The 23,536-nt window shown below is 38.0% G+C and overlaps 1 protein-coding gene across 7 annotated transcripts in view; it reads right to left on the reverse strand.

Moving 5' to 3' along the window:
- Window positions 1-1,127: 1,127 nt before the first annotated feature.
- The window catches only part of SLC41A2 (solute carrier family 41 member 2), a 144,995-nt gene continuing 122,586 nt past the window's right edge, over window positions 1,128-23,536 (reverse strand). For all 7 annotated transcript variants that reach the window (XM_015152658.3, XM_015152651.3, XM_077954832.1 and 4 more), the window contains one exon: window positions 1,128-3,937. In XM_015152658.3, the coding sequence (XP_015008144.1) occupies window positions 3,752-3,937 (186 nt within the window). In that variant the 3' untranslated portion in view covers window positions 1,128-3,751. The remainder of the gene's footprint in view (window positions 3,938-23,536) is intronic.

Raw genomic sequence — 23,536 nt, forward strand, 5'->3', positions numbered from 1 at the left:
CTATTCCTGAATATCATTTCCTTTTAGAAACCTTATCTCTGTTTACTATCTAGGTTGACAACAAGTTTGGTTCAGTAAAGTGCTGGGGACAAAGACCTGTCTCAAAGTAAAGTCATTAGAGAAATAGAGTAGGTTGCTGGATAGTTGAGGGTTAACTTGATATCTGAGGTGATAAATTTAAACATCTGTCAGAGGAGTTGTGTGTTTTTCATGAGCCATATTGAGCACTCAGGTACAGGCAAAACATAGAGAGCTGTCTTTATCCAGAGTTTGTGTTCTGTCCTGCCAGCATGAGAGAGGCAGTTGCAGATGTATGGATTGATGAACCAAGCAATGTAAGTTGGATAATGAGAAGAGTGAGGAAATGAGGAGAGTATTTGACCGTCAAAAACTAGTAAAGCAATGCATTGGAGGTATCATATGTATACATAAATTACCCCAGTCTCCTCTGGGAGATTTCCACACTGGCTTGATGTTCTCTAGTTCATCAAGAAGTAAGCATAACAAGACTGGGTAATTATTTCTTAAATTTTATTCTTATTTGAGTTTAAAACAATTCGAAGATGGCAGAACCCCATTATAAATGGGTACACTATACCATAGATATAAGGCAAGGAAGCCCAGTTACTGAAAGATTTTTTTGAATGGCCTTTATTTGGCCACATCATTGATAGTTTATGGTGTGGAATTTTTGGACATCTCCCAGAAGATATATTACCATAAGTTTCCATTTTATCAGGTTCTAAGAAACTTTATTTTTGAAAGAAAAAAAATGGGGAAGAAAGAAAAATGTTTTTAAAAGTGTTATCTGTGTATAAATAAAGTGGCTGATAAATTAGTGAAAAGGAAGAAGTTTGGAAAGCAGAAGTTTTTATGTTGTATAAAAAGACAGTGAATTAACACTACTTAAGACTAATACTAGATGACTGTTGTGGGTAAATGAGTCATTTTATCTGTTGCTTACTTGTGTGAAGGCTTTCAAAAGGTCAGTCATAATTTAAAGGAATCTACATCCCTTTTATAATCAGTGAATTGGTAACTAATTTTTTTTCTTCTATTACATGCCTTTTAGGCATTTGGTTGCTCTCACCAAGGTTGGGTAGCAAAAGAGAAAGGAGACAGAACTCTGTCAGTCATTATATTTATTTAACAGCATTTATGGCAAATGGCCAGACCTGGGCAGGGTGGTAGCAATGATAGATTTTACAAATTAAGGCATTGTTCTTTATTTCAATATTTTCATTTACCTATATTTTCCTTGTCTTAGGACTATGAATAATTTCGACCTGGCAATACTCACCATCAGGATATAATAAATGGAGATTTCTTTGTCTGAAATTGAAAAGATGTAGTAATACTCTATTGTACTTGTAAAAATTCTGTTTTTCCAGTTGGCTTCCTCTCGGTGAAGTAGTTAGGTAGTCCTGGTATATCTGGAGGGTCATAAACGTGTCATAGAAAGAGTACTGGCATTATGAAAACCTGGATGTTAGGGACTTCACAATTTGGTCATTTTGCAGTGGTACAATCTTAGAAATGCAAGTTCTCTGAATGTCGGTTTCCTCTGCTGTAAAATAGACATAGGAACATCCATCTGACATATTTCACAGGTACTACTGTGAGTATTAAATGATATTGTGTGCTGGAATGTGTACTGGAATGTGTAATACAATAAAGTTGTTGATTAATGCTTTTCAAACGTAGCTTGCCCTGTATATTTTTTAAAAATCAAAATAGAAATCATTGGGAAACGTAAATGTTTATGAATCATACAGTCAAAATGTAAATAATTTACAAATGCTTTACAATAAAATCAAAGATATTATTCATGGATTTTTTTTAAGTAAAAAATCTTTGCAGCTAAATATTCATCAACTTAAACTTATTCTTTCTTTTATAAGAATGTTCACTATGTGACATTACAACTCTCCAAAGGAGAAATTCTATAATTAGTTCAGTTCTCTGCCTTAAAAGTTTCATTATAAGGCAGAATGGAATAAAGTTTAAAAATAAGCAAAAATATATAACTCTAAACTACAGTACCCTCATTTAAAAGAGCTTAACAAGAATACTTTTCCCAATATATTTATAAACAACCTAATATTTGTATAACACAAAGTTACAACTTAAATCATGATGATCAAAGTTAATGTGCATTTTTATGCCCTTATCAGCTTAAATTATTAAATATCTAACGGTCTTGAGATTGAATTTTAAAAAATGAACTACACGTGCTTTAAAAACGGTTACCTATTCAATAACTAAGGTGTTGGTCAAGTGTTTAGAATATAGGCCAGAGTTTTAGAAAAAATATTTGAGAAATATAGTATATATGATAAGGTCCCATGTAGAAATAAGCCTGTACAAATGGATGTTTAAGCATGAACAATAATTGAGGTAACCCACCAACTTCTTTTTTAAAAGGGTAAGTCATGGGCTTCTTTAAAAGAGCAAATGAATCACTTGCTCATTTTAAATCTCCTATCTTGATTATATTAAATAGTACCACTTTTTAAAATAAGAAATTATTAATTACAGTGTAGGTAACAAATTAGCTGGGCGTGGTGGCACATTCCTGTAATCCCAGCTACTCAGGAGGCTGAGGCAGGAGAATCACTTGAACCCAGGAGGCGGAGGTTGCAGTGAGCCAAGATCACACCACTGCATTCCAGCCTGGGTGACAGAGCAAGACTCTGTCTCAAAAAAAAAGAAAAGAAAAGAAAAGAATATAGGTAACAAATAGTAAATTCCGGTCAGTAGCAAAATTTTTGGACCAAATGACAAAACCATGTCAATAAAATGTGTTTAAGAATAACTATATTGCTGATATTCCAACAGCACTATGACCTTTGCTATCAGCAATCCAAGATTTAGTTCTTCATCAAAAGTCTCTCTCTCTCTCTCTCTCTCTCTCTCTCACACACACACACACACACACACACACACACACACACACACACACACACAATTTCTCATACCGTCTTGTCTCTACAAATGCATCTCAGGTTATCTTCTGTTTTTGAAGATTACATTTTTTAAAACACTTCAACATTTTTCCAACAAATCAACGATCAAAAAATAACCCACTGCTCTCATTAACAATCTCTCAAGATCACTCGATGTTTAAAGGTTAGCCTGACAAGAACTTGCAGAAATGAAATTGAATTGGCATCAGCACAGGGTAATTTTAGATGGAGGTAAAAGTGAGTTTATCTTATGCTCAGCAAAACATATTTAGGTCAGTTTAAATATGAGCAATTGGTAAATTTATCCTCAGTTAGCATAGTGGTGGGCATTGTTAATACGATTCAAAGCTTGGTTGGGCACCCTTCGCTTTATAGTATGCCTGGGATACAGCACATCTGTGAGACAAGAAAGGCTAAACTAGAGCTCTGCTTCTTCTAATCCTGCATTACAAATTAAATAATACAGTACATTTCTGCTATGTTTGTGGTTTTAAAATTATTCACTATAAACATCCTATATTCTTCCCTAATTAATTTCAGAGCTGGAGCTTATATCTATGTCTATGTCAAATTATTTATTCTATGAAAAGCAGCACAAATACTCTTCATTCTGGTTTTGACACAAATTCCTTAAAAAAAAATTAAGGCCATTTAATTGAATCAGGGCCAACTGAAGATTACCCTGGCAAAAGTCAAACCACTGATTTAAGAGTTTTGAAAAAGAGCCATAAGTGGTTGTCGTGTATTTTCTTCATTGGTAACTTGAGAGCAGTTTGTAGAATTTATTAGTCTCCAACATCTCCATCTCGATCTCCAATAAGCCAAAGAAAATGAAAACTTAAGGCTAACAGAGCTGTCCCGAGCAGATCACCCAATGCTGTTAGGTAGGGGATAGAGAAACTATCCGGGTCCTTTCCTTTCCTCCAGAAGTGATGGACCATCCAGTCAGCAATCCACAGCAAGGTAAATACCTAGAAAAGAACACCAGAGATTACTCCTGCTGCCTGGACATTCCTAGCCCATGAAACATGGCCACAAGCCTAAACCACTGGCTTCTGGAAGGAACCGCATATGTCTAAGTCAAGAACCATGCTTGAAAAGAAGAAATACTTAGTGGACAAGAATATCTCCATTTCACAAGAAAAAAAACAGCATGTATGTTTACAGGTACTAAAATTTTTCTTGAACTTTTCATATAGATCTCATTCTAGCCTAATAGCCATAATAATTTTGATATTTTAATAGCATTGTACTGTTTCCAAAAGACTTTTTCTATGTGATAAACCTGTGAAAAAGGACGATATTATGAAGAAGGAAATAAAAATTAAAATAAGGAATTATTTAACAGTCTCCTGCTGCAGGTATATCAAATAAAATAAAGATGGAAAACTGACCATTCATTTACTAACTATAAGGCCATTTGTGACTTGCCAAGGAAAATTTCAGTTCAGTAGTAAGACCAATAACTAGAAGGTAAATGCATTTAGAAATGGCTCATCTATGTAGTTATAGATACATAGATATATCCATAAAATGGAAATAGTTTAAAAGACTATTCAAACATGAAGGTGTTATATATAAATATTTTCTAGAATATCAGGAATATAAAGACTTTTGTGATGCTTTGAATTTTGGGACCAGATAAATGATTTTTTTCTTTGATCCACCTAGAGTAGGGAGACTTTCTAATTTTCAAATCCCTGAAGCAGTGAAAGAAATCTGGGACTAGAAAGGATAATGTTCACTGGTTTTGGACAAGTTGGCAAGTATAGCACAGTGGTTAAAAGCACTTCTTTACGGCCCTTCTCTATTGTCTACTAGCTGACTGTAGGCAAGTTACTCAACCTTTCTGACTCTGTTTATCCAAATGAACATTAAAATGGTACCTACCTCGTAAGAATGTTGTGAGGATTAAATAATATACTAAATAATTCAGTACCTGGCACACAATAAACTTTCAATAAATGTCCGTTATTAGTCTATTTTAACAGTTTTATTCTTATTACTATTTGTGGCCCCTCAAGTATTGGGAACACCTGGTATGTGCAGGAGGAAGCCAACCCCAGGTCTAGGGTCTAGGCCAACAGACCTTTCACTAACCTGGCAAGTAGGCCGTGGGGGTGAGGCATTTGCCTGGGGACCTAAACTGCTGCGTGCTATCATTTTAGCTCTAACACCTTTACCAGGAAGGAGAGTGGCTTGTCCAAACGTAGGAAGACATGTACCTATTCCAAATGCATGAACTTTACATGCTTTGGACATCTGTCAGAGGTTGTACTTTAAGCCCTATTGTCTTTTGCATGTGGTCAGTTCTTCATTAGTGTTTCACCGGTAGAGACTGTTTTGGAATCATATAAAGTTTTACCAGGACAATCTGTTTTGGGTATGGAGGAAGCATGAAATATTAGAAAGAATCCTGGACTTGGAAGTTATAAAATCTGGATTTGATTCTCAGTTCTGCCTTTGGGTAGGTTTCTTACCACTCTGAGCCTAGCTATTCTCATTTGAGGAAAATATGGGGCCTAATATTTGCCAAACTTACTTTGAAATAATAAAAACTTTGGTTTAGGGGGATGAAAGGAAAGGCAAAAAGGCAGCATGATGTCAAGTTCCATCACTGAAAGCAAAATGCACAGACTGAGAGACAGAGAGTCATCCCATAAGACCCCCAGTGAGCCAGGCCACATCTAGACTCTGTTTTGGATGCCCTATTTTCAGAGAAACTGGTTCATATCTGCGTCTTCAGTACCTAGCAAAGTGACTAACCTAAAAAGTAGACAACATCTGATTGATGGAATGCAAATCAGCTGGAGACAGTGTCATATAGGAGATTCCTATGAGAATAAGAATTGTTTGTCCCGGGCAAGGTGGGTGGGAGAAGTGAACCTGAGACAAAGGTTATGTCAGGAGACACTAGGTTTCTAGTATGTTGCTTCAGAGAGTAGAGTGTTAGGTTAAAGAAAAAAAGACCAAAAGCAGAACTTAAAAAAAATTGGCTATCTATAAATAGAACAAGTTATATAGTAAACTCAAAATTACTGAAGTATATGGAGGTTTAATAACTACATTTGCTGATCGAATAAGTAATATATACAGGAAGAAACAATTGTTTTTAAAAGAATGAGGGTAGCTAATTTCCCTGGGATTAGCAAGAAAAATAAATGAATAAATTTATATTCTATATTATAATATTACATGTTTACATATTAACAATGTGTTAAATATATACTTATATACACAAATTTATATATGATACATACATCATTTAGTAATTTCTTATATAATATCTGCCCTGAATGATTTTTCTAGACTAAGGTTGGCAAACTACAGCCCATGGGCCAAATTCAATCTGCCACCTGTTTTGTAAATAAAGTTTTATTGGAACACAACCCATTTTATTGCCTATTTAGTTGATTTTTTATTCCTTGCCACATTCTCAGGAAGTAGGTAGGCTTACTATTCCTAATGTTCATTTGAAGAAATTGAGTCGGAGAGGTTAAGTGGCTATGTAGCTGTCACAGAGCGCATATGTTCCACTAATCCTCTGACATATAAAAAACTTGCTGGCAGATTGCAGGGTTGAAATGTGTTTTATCTGTTTTATATTTTAAAAGATTCTGCCAGAAAATAAAACCAACCTTCTTCAAACAAACAAACAAACAAAGAAACTAAGGCAAAGTCCAAGAAACCTGCCCATGATCACACAGCTTACAGGTGGAGTCTGGTTCAAATTCACTGAGTCCAACACTAAAGCCAGTGTTCTTAACCATCACTACAGTACCTTGTTTTAGTAAAAAAAGAACTTTACATTATGAGAACATAAACTGGTACAACTACTTTGGAGAACAATTTGGTAATATCTATTAAATTTGAAGATGTGCATCTCCTTAATTCAGCATTCCTACATAGAAATAATGTTTTGGTTTTTTTTTTTCTGTGCCACTGGGGAAAAATAAAATTGTTCATGGTCAAAGGATACTAGCTCAGGGGCTCTGCTGACTCTAGGTCTCCCTGTTGCTACCCCAAGGACTGAGAAGACCAGTATCTTGGTGTACTTATGGAAACCATACAGAGAAATTCTTATAAAAGCATACTGAGAGATGTGCAAGAATATTCACTACATGTCTAAGAGCAAAAAATTGTATCTGTTGACACAGAATGGCTAAATTCACTGTTAAGTCACACAACTGAACACTATGTAGAAGCTAAAATAAATGAAAAATGAACTATATAAATCAACACGAATATATCTCAAAAGCACAAGTTGAATGAAAAAAGTGGAAGACTATGCATATCATTTCAATAAAGTTTATAAGTATAAAACTATGTTATTTATAGATATATACATTTGTAGCAACAGTATAATAAATAATATAATGGCAAGAATAGATGCCCATTTAGAAGGCTGATAACTGTTAGGGAGGGATGAAATGAGCTCAAGAAGGGATACACGGGAGTTATCAACCATATATATGATGCATTTTTATTTATTTTGAAATATTTGCTTCAGATCATTGATAAAGCTGAGTGGTAAATACATGGTTATCTTATTTCCTATTACTTCCTGTATGTTTATATTTCATAATTTAAAAAAATGTAAACAGTTGGGTTAATGGTAACTCACTGGCCAGGGCCACATGAGCTACAACTTAGAATATCTACTGAGAGGGACACATGAGAAAAGAAGTCAGTGTGTCCTGTAGAATCCACGAAAAGTTTGGACTTGGAAGTACCAGATGGTGCAGAGGCTGAAAGCAAGGCTAAGGCCAAAAGATTACTTAAATGTCTGTGTGTAGAGCTAGCTCCACATTCACCATTTCTGCAAACTGTCCTCTCCATGTAGGAAAATAGAAGGATGTTTTCTGGAGAAACAGTGTTAGAGACTCAGGACTCAAAGACACTAGAAACTATGAAGTACTAGCTGAGAATCGGGGGTAACTGAGAGTCTGCATACCTAACCAGAGTATTCCTCCAGATTCATATTTTGTTCTGAGAACAGTCAGGAAGAGAGGAGAGTAGATGCTCACCTTTGGAGGCCCCCAGTTAAATGGCCAGTCCCCATGTCCATTAATGTAAAGCATCCAGTCAACAGCCCACCCCTACTTCCATGTTACTTAACCTCTCCATGTCTCAGTCTCCTCCCTGTTCAAGACAGAGATGTGATGTGAATGTTAAATAATGCAGAATGGTTAGAACAGTGTTTGGCACATTGGAAGAACTTAAAAAAGATTTGCTATGATTTTTAAAAACAGGTTATGAAGAAATAAGAATCTGATTTTTTTCAACAGCAACACTGGGAGACAAGGAGTAACATCTTCAAAATCCTGAGAGGGAAATATTTCCAATCTATACATCTGTGCCCAATTTATCAGTCAAGTGTTGAGAGTAAATGAAAGGCCTTTTAAGACATGCATGTACTTAGAAAATATTTCTCCCATGTTCTCTTTCTTTGGAACTTTCTAGAAAATGTGTTGAAGCAAAATGAGGGCTTGAATCGAGAGAAAAATGGAATTCAGAAAATGGAAGAGGCAACATAAGAGAGCAGTGAGAGAAGGTTCCAGGATGACAGCTGTGCAGTGGCCCAGGGCACCAAAGCCCGAGCAGGAGAGTGGACTGCTCTGGATACGAGGTCTCCATGATAAAGGCAAGTGGGCAAATTATCTGATATAATAAACTTTGGAGGGGCAAAACACTAATTTAGGCATGTGATAGCTGTTGATGGAGCACCTGCAAAAAAAAATTAAGAAATTTAAAAATTCAGGCTAGGCATGGTGGCTCATGCCTGTAATCCCAGCACTTTGGGAGGCCAAGGCAGGTGGATCACCTGAGGTCAGGAGTTTGAGACCAGCCTGGCCAACACAGTGAAATCCCACCTGTACTAAAAATACAAAAATTAGCCAGGTGTGGTGGCACAGACCTGTAATCCCAGCTACTTGGGAGGCTGAGGCAGGAGAATCACTTGAACCCAGGAGGTGGAGGTTGCAGTGAGCCGAGATCATGCCACTGCACTCCAGCCTGGGCGACAGAGCAAGCCTCTGTCTCAAAAAAGAAAAAATAAAATAAAAAATTCAGAAATGTAGAAAACTATGCAAGTGGAAAAATATGGTAATTATCTCCAAAAGAAAATTAAAAAGAGATAAAGAGAAAGAAAATAGAATACACTACATGGCTCCGTGAGAAATGACATTTATAAGTCATAGTAATAAAACCATTTATTTAAAAAAGTTTGAGCATTACTACACTAGGAGGATGGAAGGTGGGGAAATAAGGCACAGGGCAAGGTAGCAAAATCCTCGTCTACCACAACTGGAAGTCAATAGATAATTTCTCAAGTTAATAAAGCAAAATTAGCAATCCAAACAAAATATGGGGATAAATAACAAAATAAATAGCTAAAGGAGCTTTGGAGGACTATTAGTAGTTAGAGTTTTACACATACACACACACAATTTAAATATATATGTATATATCCATATAAATACAAACGGGTTTTTTGGTTTTGTTTTGTTTTTGAGATAGAGTCGCGTTCTATTGTCCAGGCTGGAGTGCAGTGGCATACTCTCAATTCACTGCAACCTCTGTTTCCCAGGTTCAAGTGATTCTCCTGCCTCAGCCTCCTGAGTAGCTAGGACTACAGGCGTGCACCACCAAGCCTGGCTAATTTTTGTATTTTTCGTAGAGATGGGGTTTCACCATGTTGGCCAGGCTGGTCTCGAACTCCTGACCTCAGGTGATCTGCCCACCTCGGCCTCCCAAAGTGCTGGGATTACAGGCTTGAGCCTCAGCACCCAGTCACAACTGGCTTTTTAAAAAATTGAAATAGAATAGAATGGACTAGAATAGAAAGTAGCATGTGTAAAAAAGTAGCACTGTAAGGGTATTTCATAAAACTTTTGTTTTAGCTATGAATTTGCACATATTTATCTATGTATGTATATGTTTCAGAATAAACATATTTCTTACAAGTGCTGTGGTCAAAACATAAGAAAGCTACTCGGTCAGGCATGGTGTCTCATGTCTGTAATCCCAGCACATTGGGAGGCCAAGGCAGGTGGATCACTTGAGCCCAGGAGTTTGAGACTAGCTTGGGCAACAAAGTGATACCCTATTAGCCCCCTGTAGATCCAGCTACTCAGGTTGAGGTGGAAGGATCCCTTGAGTCCAGGAGGCAGAGCTTGCAGTGAGCTGAGATCTCACCACTGCACTCCAGCCCGGGTGACGGAGCAAGATTGTGTCTCAGAAAAAAAAAAAAAAAAAACAAAACCAAACAAACAAAAAAAACTGCTCATTTAACATACTCATCTTACATGTTAGGTTGTAGGGATCTAATGTATCAATCCCCGAAAGAAGAAAACCATGTCTTCTTTCTGTTTGGTCCCTTGGTTTCCAGCAAAATACTTATACATGATAAATGAAACAAATGTTTGCTATTGAAGAAGCTCTATCACTGAATAACTGTTACTGTCAACAAGTGAAAATTTCCTCATCTGTAAAATGGGGTTATCATTACCTACCGGATGGGCTGATTGCCAAAATTAAACAACATATGTAAAGGGCTAAGCAAATGCTTGGTTTAGAGTAAGTACTCAGTAAATATTGGTGCCATCATCACTGATACATCAATTATTACACTGTCTCAGAATTCATGGACTTTATTTAAAAGATTGTTGGAATAGAAGTCTGGTTTCTAACACTAATCAGTCATATGATTTATCACTTCTCTGATCCCTCATTCTTTAAAACAAATAAATTTATGTCTTCATAATCTGTTCTAGCTCTAAATTACAGAGGTAAGAAATTTCATTGTGAACTACGCAGAAATTGCTCTACTCACCTTTGTGATATTCCCTCTCTGCTTTTGCACATTTACTTATACAATATGAGTAAAGTTCTCTTCCCGTGCAATTTATTTTTAAAGGTATTGTGATGATAAAGTTCAAGCAGGTTTAAATTTATGCGTTTTTTGCAAGTTAACAAAAGACATCAGTTTCCTTGGAACTCTGTGTGTAATAAATTATTAAAATGACAATAAGTGGCAGACACTTCTTAAATGCAACATTTTTTGTTTTAAAACTAAATGATAATTTAAGGAATGCATGCTTTTCCTTGGGAAAGCACATTGAACACACCAAGGGTAGACTGTGCTTTTATATCGTCTGTTCTTTATGAAATATGCATAACCTTTCTAGGTAAATATGCCTTTTGAAAAGGCAACTTTGTAACCTCAGCTAATTATGCATGTTCTAAATGTATTTCTTGGAATTTAAATAAATATATAAAGTACAAAAATATATATTTGCTTTGGACGATATTGATTCTTTCAGCCAGCTCCTTCTTTGAGCTAGAATCAACATTCCCTTGTGTTAGCATCCCCTTAATGCCTCAACTGCCAATAACCACCTTGTGTATAGTGTGAAGAAAGATGATTTCTTTGGGAGAGGAATGCTTAGAAATATGATACAAATAAACCCGAGAAGTAGCAAATTAATACAGTTCTTCCTAACCCCTAACTTTACAAAGGTTGAATTCAGGTCCCCTACAAAAATATGCTTCCCTAATCCAGGTTTCCAGGCTGGAAACCCTACTCATTAAAATCTAATATTTTAAATGTCTGCTAAGAATAATTTAGGATTATCAATGAACAGGAATTCAGTCTACTTCTTATATTCAGATATAAGCATCTTTTCTTTGGCTTGAACTATTTCGTTGGGTGGCAGGTGGGGGAAGGTGGGAAATAAATGGTGTTGCTGAAAAGAAAACTAATGTTTGATTACCTTTTTCCTCCTGGGTACTATAGTGGGTATTAATATCTGTATTTTCAGAAGGGAAAATTTAGATGCAGAATGGTGAAGTGGTTGCCCGGTAACACAGCTAGCAAGTGGTAGAGTCAAATCCAGGTCTGTTTGATTCCAAAGCCCACACTGCTTCCCCCATACCACATTACCCCTGCTGCGCACTGATGGGGGGCAGCCGAAAAGGAGAAGGAAGTGTTTCTACTTGTAGATATGAAAAAACAAAAATAGAAACACAACCCAAAAAACAAGAACACAAAAAAGACCCAGATGAAACTTCCATTTTTAGCAGCATTATAAACAAAATACCCCAATGACCTACCAACAGAAAACAACGTAAAACGTTCAATAAAATATAAAAACTATCTTTTAAAATGCATCACTGAGCTGGCATGAAGGAAAGGAATCCTCGGAGGCCCAAAACAAAGGGAAATAGCACGCCAGGGTAAGACTATGAGGATTCTGAGCAGGCGGCTGCCCTGGGCCGTTTGTGCCCTGGGCCGTTTGTGCCCTCTGCCTCTCCAGGGGACATGGAGGCATCCTCCGCTGGTTTTGATGGTGGCACAGCAGACAGGAGACAAAAGCAAGGCCTGTCTCAGGTAGAGAGTCTAATGGAAGATTTTCATGTAAAATAAAAAGCTGCATCTCTGAATAAGAAATACACCAGCCCAGGCCGGGCGCGGTGGCTCAAGCCTGTAATCCCAGCACTTTGGGAGGCCGAGACGGGTGGATCACGAGGTCAGGAGATCGAGACCATCCTGGCTAACACAGTGAAACCCCGTCTCTACTAAAAAATACAAAAAACTAGCCGGGCGCGGTGGCGGGCGCCTGTAGTCCCAACTACTCGGGAGGCTGAGGCAGGAGAATGGCGTGAACCCGGGAGGCGGAGCTTGCAGTGAGCTGAGATCCGGCCACTGCACTCCAGCCTGGGCGGCAGAGCGAGACTCCGTCTCAAAAAAAAAAAAAAAAAAGAAATACACCAGCCCCTGCAGAAGGAGCAGGAAAGAAACTTATCTGACTGTGGTACTACCATGGTGGGAAAAAAGTCTCCCCTAAGAATTTATAACCACAGGTGACCACTACATGGATTTGGGCCAGGATCCAACTACCTATGTGATCTAACAATCCCAAATTGAGGACAGTTGTCCCTCGGTGTCCACATGGGAGGACTGGTTGCAGGACCCCTATCCCGCAAGGATACCAAAATCCAAGGATGCTCAAGTTCTTTACATAAAATGGTGTAGTATTTGTATATAACCTATGCACACCTTCCCCTATACAATTATGCTTTGCTTAATAATGGGGATACATTCTAAGAAATGCATCGTTAGGCAATTTCATCACCGTGCAAACATCAGAGAGTATATGTACACAAACCTACATGGTATGGCCTACCACACACCTAGGCTATGTGGTACAGCCTACCGTTCCTAGGCTACAAACTGTATAGCATGTATGTGACTGTAATGAATACTGTAGGCAACTGTAACAGAACCGGAAGTATTTGTATACCTAAACAGAAAAGTTGCAGTAAAAATACAGTACAAAAGATAAAAAAAAAAAGGTACACCATGTAGAGCACTTACCATGAATGAAGACTGCAGGACTGGAAGTTGCTCTGGGTGAGTCAGTGAATGAGTAGTAAGTGAATGTGAAGGCCTGGGACATTACTGTACACTTATGTAGACTTTATAAATACAGTACACTTAGGCTACACTAAATATATAAAAAATCTTTTTGCTAATCATTAAACTTAGCTGAAAGTACCTTTTTTACTTCATAAACTTTTTGTTTACTTTTTAAACACTTTTGTAATGACAAAACACAGAAACATTGTACAGCTGTACAAAAATATTTTCCTTCTTTATATCATTATTCTATAGGTTTTTTTCCTATTTATTTTTATTTTTTCCTTGCCTCTCTCTCCTTTTTTCTATTTTTGAGTTTTTACTTTTAAACTTTTTTTGAATATAGTAGTAAGTACCCAAACCAGTAACAGTTGTTTACTATCATTATCAAGTATTATGCATAATGAAATGTGCTAGACTTCTATATGACTGGCAGTGCAGCGGGTTTGTTTATGCCAGTGTAACTAGGACACACTAGATAACTAGCGTACACACTAGGTACAGCACAACTAGTAACACACTAGGACGGTAGAGCCACAACATCACTAGGTGATAGGAATTTTTCAGCTCCATTATAATCATAGGATGCGATCATATATGTGGTCTGTTGTTGACCAAAACCTTGACACAGAGCACATGACTACACTGAAGATTGTTAAAAGAGTAGATTTTAAATGTTCTCATCACAAAAAAATAATTTTGTGAGGAATGGATATGTTAATTAGCTTGATTTAGCCATTCCACAATGAATACATATATCAAAACAGCATGTTGTATATTATAAATATATACAATCCTTGTCAATTAAAAAATAAAAAGCATCGGTGTTCTAAAAGAGCAAGAGCTTGGTATAAAGAGTCATATGACATAGACATGAAATGAAACAAGATACTAATAGGAAAAATAATAGAAAGCAGAATCAGAACCTGAAAGATTTTAGACACTAGAAAAATCTGGCACAGAATATAAGTATGTATCATATTTTCAAAGAAAAAGAAGAAATGAACAAATTAGTTAGAAAACCAACCAGAACTTTTAGAAATAAAAGTTTCATCCTCTGAAATTTAACTCAATAAATAGGTGAGATTAATAGCACATTAGACACACTTGAATATATACGTAATGAAAGATGAATCTAGAGGAATGGAAAGTAGCACAAAGATATAAAGAGTGGGGAAATATAAAAATAGATGTCATAAATATGGAGGGTAGCATAAATATGTAGGATAGTAATTCTCAAGCACATCTATTTGGAGATCCAGAAGCAAAGAAAAGAAAAAACAGAGGACAGCCGGACGCGGTGTAATCCCATTGGGATCATGCCTGTAATCCCAACACTTTGGGAGGCTGAGGTGGGTGGATCACAAAGTCGGGAGTTTGAGACCAGCCTGGCCAACATGGTGAAACCCCATCTCTACTGAAAATACAAAAATTAGCTAGGCGTGGTGGCAAGCGCCTGTAATCCCAGCTACTCGGGGGGCTGAGGCAGGAGAACTGTTTGAACCCAGTGGGTGGAGGTTGCAGTAAGCCAAGATCGCGCTATTGCACTCCAGCCTGGGCGACAGGGTGAGACTCTATCTCAAAAAAAAAAAAAAAATTTAAAGAGAAAGTCACCATCTTAGTGGGAGATGAGAAAACCAGATCATTTCAAATACACAATTAACAAATTTGATCTAATGGATGTATATAGAATACTGTAGCCAACATTTAGAAAATATACTTTTTTTCAAACACATAGGTAATATTTATAAAAACTGTCCACCTACTAGGCAATAAGAATATTTTCAATAAAATCCCAAAGGATTACTGTCACAAAGGCCACACTCCCTAATTGCAGTGCAGGTAGAAATCAGTAACAGATACCAAAAAAATCCCATATTTTTGGACACTTTAAAGTACACTTCAAAATACATCATGTGTCAAAGGGAAATCATAATGCAAATTATTAAATATGTAGAGCTAATAATTAAATCTTATGTATCAAAAATTGTAGAATGCTGGAAATGCAGCACCTAAATGGTTATATTACAAAAGAAAGACTGAAAATAAATGAGTTATGTATGCATATCTAGAAGTTAGAAAAAGAAAAATAAACCTAAGGTAGAATGAAAAAATACTAACGGTATTAGAAAACAAACATGATAGTGAAGACAAAGTCAAAGTTGATCCTCTGAAAAGGCAAATAAGACTAATAAATGTTGGATAATCTTAAGATAAAAACAGAAGATACAAATAAACTATGAAGAATGAGTACTGTGCTAGATATTGACTATTGGCACTCAGCATCCATTCTCACTCCTTTTGTGGTCTTTCTTATCTTACGAGGAGAGAAACGCCTACAGCTATAATTCTCAGACTTCCTTACCAGTAGGGTTCCAGCTAGAGATTAGGTTACACCATGTTGCACTCATGTAAGACTTTGGAGGTATGAATTCAGTAGAACCCCCCCTTCCCAACCCTTTTTTTCCTCCTGTAAGAATACAATGCTGTGGAGTCTTTAGTAGGCATGAGTTTTCACAAGGGTTGACCAGATTCAGCAGTTAACAGCCTCAAGGTCTGGGAATAGCTGTGATGCTGTAGTAGTTGTGTTAAGTTTCCTAACGTCTCAGTAATACCAGGCATCCTGACTCTCTGGACCAAATCTGCTATAGCAAACCTAAAGCCAGTGGCAGCTCCCTTCCCTCCACACTGGCTTTCTGTCCTCCCACCCTGGCAAGGTCTAACAATGCTTTCAAATACCTTCCTCCATTCCTATCAACACACCTCTATGAGACTGGTATGAGCATCGGTAAACCAAACCTAGGCCAGGCATGGTGGGTCGTCCCTGTAATCCTAGTGCTTTGGGAGGCCAAGGCCAGAGAATTGCTTGAAGCCAGTAGTTTGAGAACAGCCTTAGCAACATGATGAGACCCTGTCTCTACCAAAAAAAAAAAAAAAAAAAAAAAAAAAAAGTCAGGCATGGTGGTGTACACCTGTAGTTCTAGCTACCCAGGAGGCTGAGGCAGGAGAATCACTTAAGCCCAGGAGTTCAAGGTGATAGTGAGCTATAATCATGCCACTGTACTGCAGCCTGGGCAACACAGTGAGACCTATCTCTATTAACAACAAAACAAAACCTAGAAACAATTTACATATACATTATCCTTGTGAATAGCGTTACAGCAGAGTAGATAAGTTAACAAGAAACAAGGTCATTTGTCATATTTAACATTTTAAATATTTACATACTTGACATTTAATCAAAATATGCACAGTCATTTAATGTAGGGTTTTTTTTGTTTTTTTCAGAGTTTTGCACTTGTCACCCAGGCTGGAGTGCAACGGTGCGATCTCAGCCCACTGCAACCTCCACCTCCTGGGTTCAAGCGATTCTCCTGCCTCAGCCTTCCAAAGTAGCTGGGATTACAGGTTCCTGCCACCACACCCAGCTAATTTTTTTGCATTTTTAGTTGAGACGGGGTTTCACCATGTTGGCCAGGCTAGTCTTGAACTCCTGACCTCAGGTGATCCACTCGCCTCAGCCTCCCAAAGTGCTGGGATTACAGGCATGAGCCACTGCGCCCCGCCTAATGTAGGGAATTTCTATATCACTCTTGACTTTTTATTTAGTTCCAATGTGAAAAGACAAAAAGTTATGTGTATAATAACAATCTTCTATATTGTTATACAAGAACTTTCAGTGAACAATGTGTACAGTTTCTATGATTCTTTTCTTTTCCTCTATGTTATGTTTCTTCTGACTATATTTCTTGAAATGTAATTTTGTATCTATTGAATCTAATAATTAAAAAATCAGGTCTTTAAAAATATGTAGATATGTATTTTACATTACATATATATACAAAAGTTGGTTTCCTTTATAATCCTATGTATTTTATTGCATGCATTTAAAAACCTTAACTTGAGAAGAATCCCTAATATTAAAAAAAAATTCCGAAGGAATCCATGACATAAAATGGTTAAGATCTTCTTTACAAAATAAACTCTTGTAATACTTTCCAGGAGACCTACACGATAATATTCATAGCCTTGATTTTTAATAGTAAAAAGCTAAAAACAATCTAAAAAGTCCATTAAAAGAAAAATGGTTGAATAAATTGTGGAATATTCACACAATAGAATACTGTGTAACAGTAAAATAGCTGAATGGTAGTCCAACTAAATATAGTAGATGAATAACACTTACATATGTGAATGAGTCTCAAATACAAGGCTGAGCAATAAAAGTACTTAAGCATATATTCAGTATGATTCCATTTTCTAAAACTTAAAAACATGTTGAAATAAAACAACATTCAGGTGTCCAAATACATACAGTAAAATAACAAGGGAAAACATAGCCATGAAAGCTATCAGGATGAAAAGTTTCCTCTGGAGAGGAGAATGAGGCACATAGGTGTCTTCTAAACCTGTAGGTACTAGGGCAATTGTAGTGTTATATTTTTGAGCTGACAGGGAAGTGTGCTAGTATTTACTATGTTATTATTCTTTATACCTTATACATATTGTTCTTTATTCAACAGTTAATGTACAATTTAGAATTTTAAAAAATATCATCATTCTTGGCTGGGTGTTAACTATTGCCTAGTTACACCTGCCATGGACACTCCCTCATCTGACCATGACATTCTGATGGAATAATGCAAAGAACTAGAGACAGCTAATGTCACCTGATATTAAGAAATGATAGCCTAAAAATCAAGGAAATATTCAAACTAAATAAGTTATTTCTTGGTTTCTAACAAGAAGAAGGAAAAAGAAAAAAAGTGTGAATGAAGCATATATAAATAACTAAAATAAATGAACATTTATTGATTTTCTACTATATGCTAAGTATAATTAGTGTAATACTCTTGATATCCATAGAATATTAAGGAAAGGTGCAATCAACAAAGGCTAGGCCCTGTACAACTTATGTGCTCCCTTTTTACTCTTTGTCCATAGTCAAAATGGCCCTGATTCTACTATCATGCCCGCTTCAAACAGGCCTTCTGCAGGTTGCCCAGCAAAACATTTCACTGGAAAAACGCATATTCGCTTATTGAAAAGTGTTTATTGAGTGTCTTTCCAAAGCACTACTCAAATTTGAAAAATTATTTTTTAAAAAGTTTTAAAAAATAGCATACACACCAAAATATTTGTGATGATGGCCTTTGAGTGTGGGGATTGTGAGCAATTTTGACAATAAGGAATATATGCTGTTTTATGAGAAGAAAACTCAATAGACTGAAAAACAAAAACAAAAATAGCCCCATGAAACAATGACCTAACATCCCTCTCTTGACTAAGCTCAGTATAGAGACCCATTTCTTAAGTAGGGGACATATGGTCTCAGAAAACAGATTTAGAAAGATGATTTTGAAATCTGTAGGAATTGAGTAATAGATACCTCTAGAAAGTGAAACTACCTGAAAAAATTTTAATTGCAAGTAAAAAAAAAAATCAGAAGTATAGCTCTGAACTTCTTTGACATAAGAAGGGTAAAAAACAAAACAAGAACCGTGATAAGAAGAAAACTCATTATATTGAGAGGGGATTAAAGGAAGGGGCAAAGAAATAACGGAGAAATTTGAACACTATAAAATAAATTTTGTTTTGACATGGGAGAGTCTAAAGTCATTGCTTGGAGAAAGAATATAGAGAACAGCATAGAGTTTGATGTACAAAAGGAAAAAATGCTTAATTAATTAACATCTTGGAAAAAGCAGCTATGAGAAATGACAAGTGTGAAAACCCAGACATAATCAACTTGGACTTCCAGAAGGTCTGAGATACAGCATCACATAAGGATTTGTAGATATAATTACTACTGCTGTTGAAATGCCAAAACTCTATGTTGAGAGTAGAGAATAAAAGGATGTTGATTTTGGCAGAAATCACAGTGGCAAAAACATCTACATTACATTTGGTTATTCAGTATATCTATACCTATCAACATAAAAATACTCATATATGTATGAGAGCTACCTACAGAAGAGTTTGCAATTTAAATAAAAAGGTAAATGATTTCTTTTTAAAACTAAAATCAAGAACAAGTTAAGGCTTAAAAGAAAACAACAGTTGCTTAAGAATAGACATATAAATCAGTGGAACAGAAGAAAGTCTAGAAATAGACCTGCATATATATATATAGTAAACTGATTTTTGACAAAGATGCTAAGTTAATTCAAGGAAGAATGATAGTCTTCCCAATACATGCTGCTGTAACAACCGGATATTCATACTGAAAGATACGAACCTCAAGCCTTATCATATACCATACACAAAAATTAATTCAAAATGGTCAGAGACTCAAATAAAAACTAAAACTAGAAAATCTCTAAAACAGAAAAGCCTCACAACTGAGGGATACGCAAAGATTTCTTAGGATATAAAAAGCACTAATCATTTGCAAAAACTGATAAACTGAACTTCATTAAAATTAGAACTTCTGCTCTTAAAATACATGGTCAAGAAAACAAAAAGGCAAAATTTAAAGATCTAATATACAACATAAAGACTAAAGTTAATAAAATTGTATTGTATTAGGGATTTTTGTTAAATAAGTAGATTTTAGCTGTTCTTGTCACACAAAAAAGTTACTACAGGAGATGATAGATATTTTAATCTACTTCACTATAGTAACCATTTTATTATCTATATGTATTTCATAACATTGATATGGAAGTGCCAGGAGGGGTGTGGTCCCTTTAAATGATATGGAAGAGGGGAAGGGAAGTGCTGAGGGGAAGGGAAGTGCTGTGTGGAGGAGGGCATGGTCCCTGGCTAGGGTTCCACCCTCGGGCCTGTGCCCATGGACCTATGTGAAGACAGGCATTTTTGTTTCTCTGCCCAAATGTTGCATTTCCCAAGAACACCCTGGCCTGCCACATCCCCATCCTGTGCCTATAAAACCCCCCGAGACCCTAGCAGGCAGACACACAGGCAACTGGACATCGAGAAGAGCACATTAGTGGAGGAACATATGGGTGGCTGAACATCAGGAGGAACACACTGACAGGCACCAGCATGCAAGCAGGCCATCCACCAGCAGAACAACGTGGAGTCTGGCTGGGGCAGGTGGAGGAGAGCCCAGGCCTCTGAGCGGCCTGGCTCTGGGGGAAAACCATCTCCCTTCTGGCTCTCCCATCTGCCAAGAGCTACTTCCACTCAATAAAACCTTGCACTCATTTTCTAAGCCCACGTGTAATCTGATTCTTCAAGTACACCAAGACAAGAACTCAGGATACAGAAAGCCCTCTGTCCTTGCGATAAGGCAGGAGTCTTAACTGAGCTAACACAAGCTGCCTACAGATGGCTAAACTAAAAGAGCACTCTGTAACACATGCCCATTGGGGCTTCAGTTTTAAACATTCACCCACAGACACTGCTGTGGGGTCAGAGCCCCACAGCCTGCCTGTCTGTATGCTCCCCTAGAGGTTTGAGCAGCTGGGCACTGAAGAAGTGAACCACACTCCCATCACATGCCCTGCAAAGGGGACAAGGGAACTTTTCCCTTTTCAACTGGGGGCTCATCCAGGATTGTGGAAGGTGTGAGTGAATGTGAAACTGTCAGGTTTCCTCTCTTCTGAAACTCCACCACCTTTCTCTCTTTCCTATGGGTAAGAGGCTCTGTCTCCCTTCATGGAGTTTTAAACCGCCCTAACTGGGCCAGGTAAAACCCCTAGACTTTGTCTCTTTTTTTTCTCTCTCTCACATGGTTTAAAATGGCTCTTATCTCTTTCTTTATAATGTTAACAGTTTTGCTACAGGCTGTGGCAATGTTACTAAGTAAAATGAGCATTTGGCTCAGTCACCAAAGGTGCAAATCAGACCAATTTTTTCCTAGAGGTGCATGTATGCTTCCACCTCGACAGCCACAGGCATGCATGACTCAGGGCACCTCTCCTTATTCTTACCCCTCCAAGTCCAGGCACCTGAGCATGCCTGCAGCAGGCAAAAGCCAAACTCAACAGTCACAAGGAGGGCAGGAGAAAACCAGTGGTAGCCATAATCCCATGGGGTCAACAGATAGGGCGCTTCTCGCCTGCTGTGCCAATGGAACATTTCTCCTTTGGCCAAGGAATTTGACCCAGTCTGAACCAAGGGAAAGATATAAGAATTAGAGGAACCCAGCTGCACTAAGCAAGGGGTTCTTCCCCCAGAATCTCCCCCTTTTTGCCCCTTAAACTGTTTTTCTGTTTTTTTCCTTTTCTGTGTGAGAGGGCTCCCCCTCCCAACTCTGTTTCTGATACGGAAGTTAAGGGAGGAATGACCCCTGCTGGCTGAGAACTGCAAATTCAGCAGGGCTCATTTGAGACACTCTAAACAGATACAAACAGCCTCTGAAATATCTTTTCAGTTCCAAACTCGACTCCAAGCTTCAGGCTGAAGCCCTAGAAAGAAAAACCAGGTCCAAGGGATCCAAAGCCAGGCAACAGGCACAATGTAAATGAGAAGGACCAATTTCTGCCGACTGAACCCCACTCCACGGAAGGAGGCCATGCTTTATGGCATAAACAGGCCCAGGGAACTCAAAGATTGCCAGCAACAGGGAGAAAGGGAGGCATAGGTGACAGCGGTTAATTCCTATTCTCCAGGTTTTCTCTGCTTCATGGGTACATACTGCAATTGTACCTATGGCCAGCACCTGCCAAGGTCACCAGGACTCAGGGATAAGAGGTGGAGAGTGAAGGGAGGATGCTCACTTTCTCTCTCCATTACATTCTGAGTTTTCACTGAAAGAAGGAAGGGAAATGAGGGAAGCCTCTATTCCCTGTCTTTCAGAATGGGCAACTAGTTCTCTTCACCACCCCCAGCTTATACTCCTCTGGAGTGTATCCTCAATCATTGGGACTGCTTTGACCCTCAGAATCTGGAGGAAAAGCACCTCATAGCTCCCTGCACAATGGTTTGGCCAAATTATGATTTACAGGAAGGACTGGCTTGGCCTCAGGAAGGGACCATTCATTTCATTACTATCTGGCAATCAGAACTTTTCTGTAGACGTGAGGACAGATGGTCTGAGGTCTCATATGTGTAGGCTTTCTATACCTTGCAAGGCAATTCCAACCTTTGCTGACAATGGAGGATTGACCCAGCCTCCATGTTTGCCATCTCAGGGAAGGCTGCAAGGGGCCAGGCCAGGAAATTAAAGATATGAGTCCCAGAGGCATCCCCAGCAGAGGAGCCAGCACCCTTAAGCCCTGCTCCTCTGGGTCCACCCCAACCTTTCTATCCAGCTTCAGCCTCTCCCTTACCCCCTCCTAGAAATCCTCACTCTAAACAAGCCCCAGTCTCACTCTTGCTCCTCCAACAGATGCCCAGTGAATTTGGGCCCGGTAAGGTCCAGGTCCCGTTCTCCCTACAGAACTTAAAGCAAATGGGGGATCTTGGCAAGTTTTCAGATGACCCTGATAGATATATAGAGGCTTTCTAGAATTTCACCCAAATATTTGAACTCTCCTGGAGAGACATTATGTTACTTTTGAATCAGAACCTGATGGACGCTGAGAAGCAGGCTGCTCTGCAAGTAGCAGACAGATCTGGGGATGAGTTTTGTATCACATATAGTGTCAGGGAAGGGGGCGAATATTATCCAATTGGAAGAGAAGCAGTACCAGTGTATGACCCTAAATGGGATCCCAGTGACAAGGTGGAGGACTGGAAGAGGAGGCAACCTTAGGTGTGCATAATAGAGGGCTTATGTAAAACTAAGACCAAACCTCTCAATTATACTGTTGTCCATGATCCATCAGGGATTTGATGAGAATCCCGCTGCCTTCCTGGAGCAGCTAAGAGAGGCCTTGGTAAAGCACATCTCTCTTATCTCCTGATTCAGTTGAGGAATAGCAATCCCAAAGGATACATTTATTACTGAGACAGCCCCTGATATCAGGAGGAAGCTATAAAAACAGGCCCTGGGACCAGATAGTACTTTAGAGAACCTCCTTAAAGTAGCCACCTCCGTCTTTTATAATAGACAGGGAGGCCCAGCAAAGGGAGAGAAATGCAGGAAATAGAAAGAAGCTTTAATGGCCCCCAAGCAACCCCAGAATTCCCGGAGTGCACCTATCAACTGCTAAAGATATGGTAAGAACAGCCATTTCTCATTCTAAAAGTTTATCCGCTCCCATATAGTCATACAGGGTCATACAGTTAGTTCAAGGTA

Source organism: Macaca mulatta, chromosome 11 (assembly GCF_049350105.2).
Source record: "Macaca mulatta isolate MMU2019108-1 chromosome 11, T2T-MMU8v2.0, whole genome shotgun sequence".
Taxonomy (NCBI): domain Eukaryota; kingdom Metazoa; phylum Chordata; class Mammalia; order Primates; family Cercopithecidae; genus Macaca; species Macaca mulatta.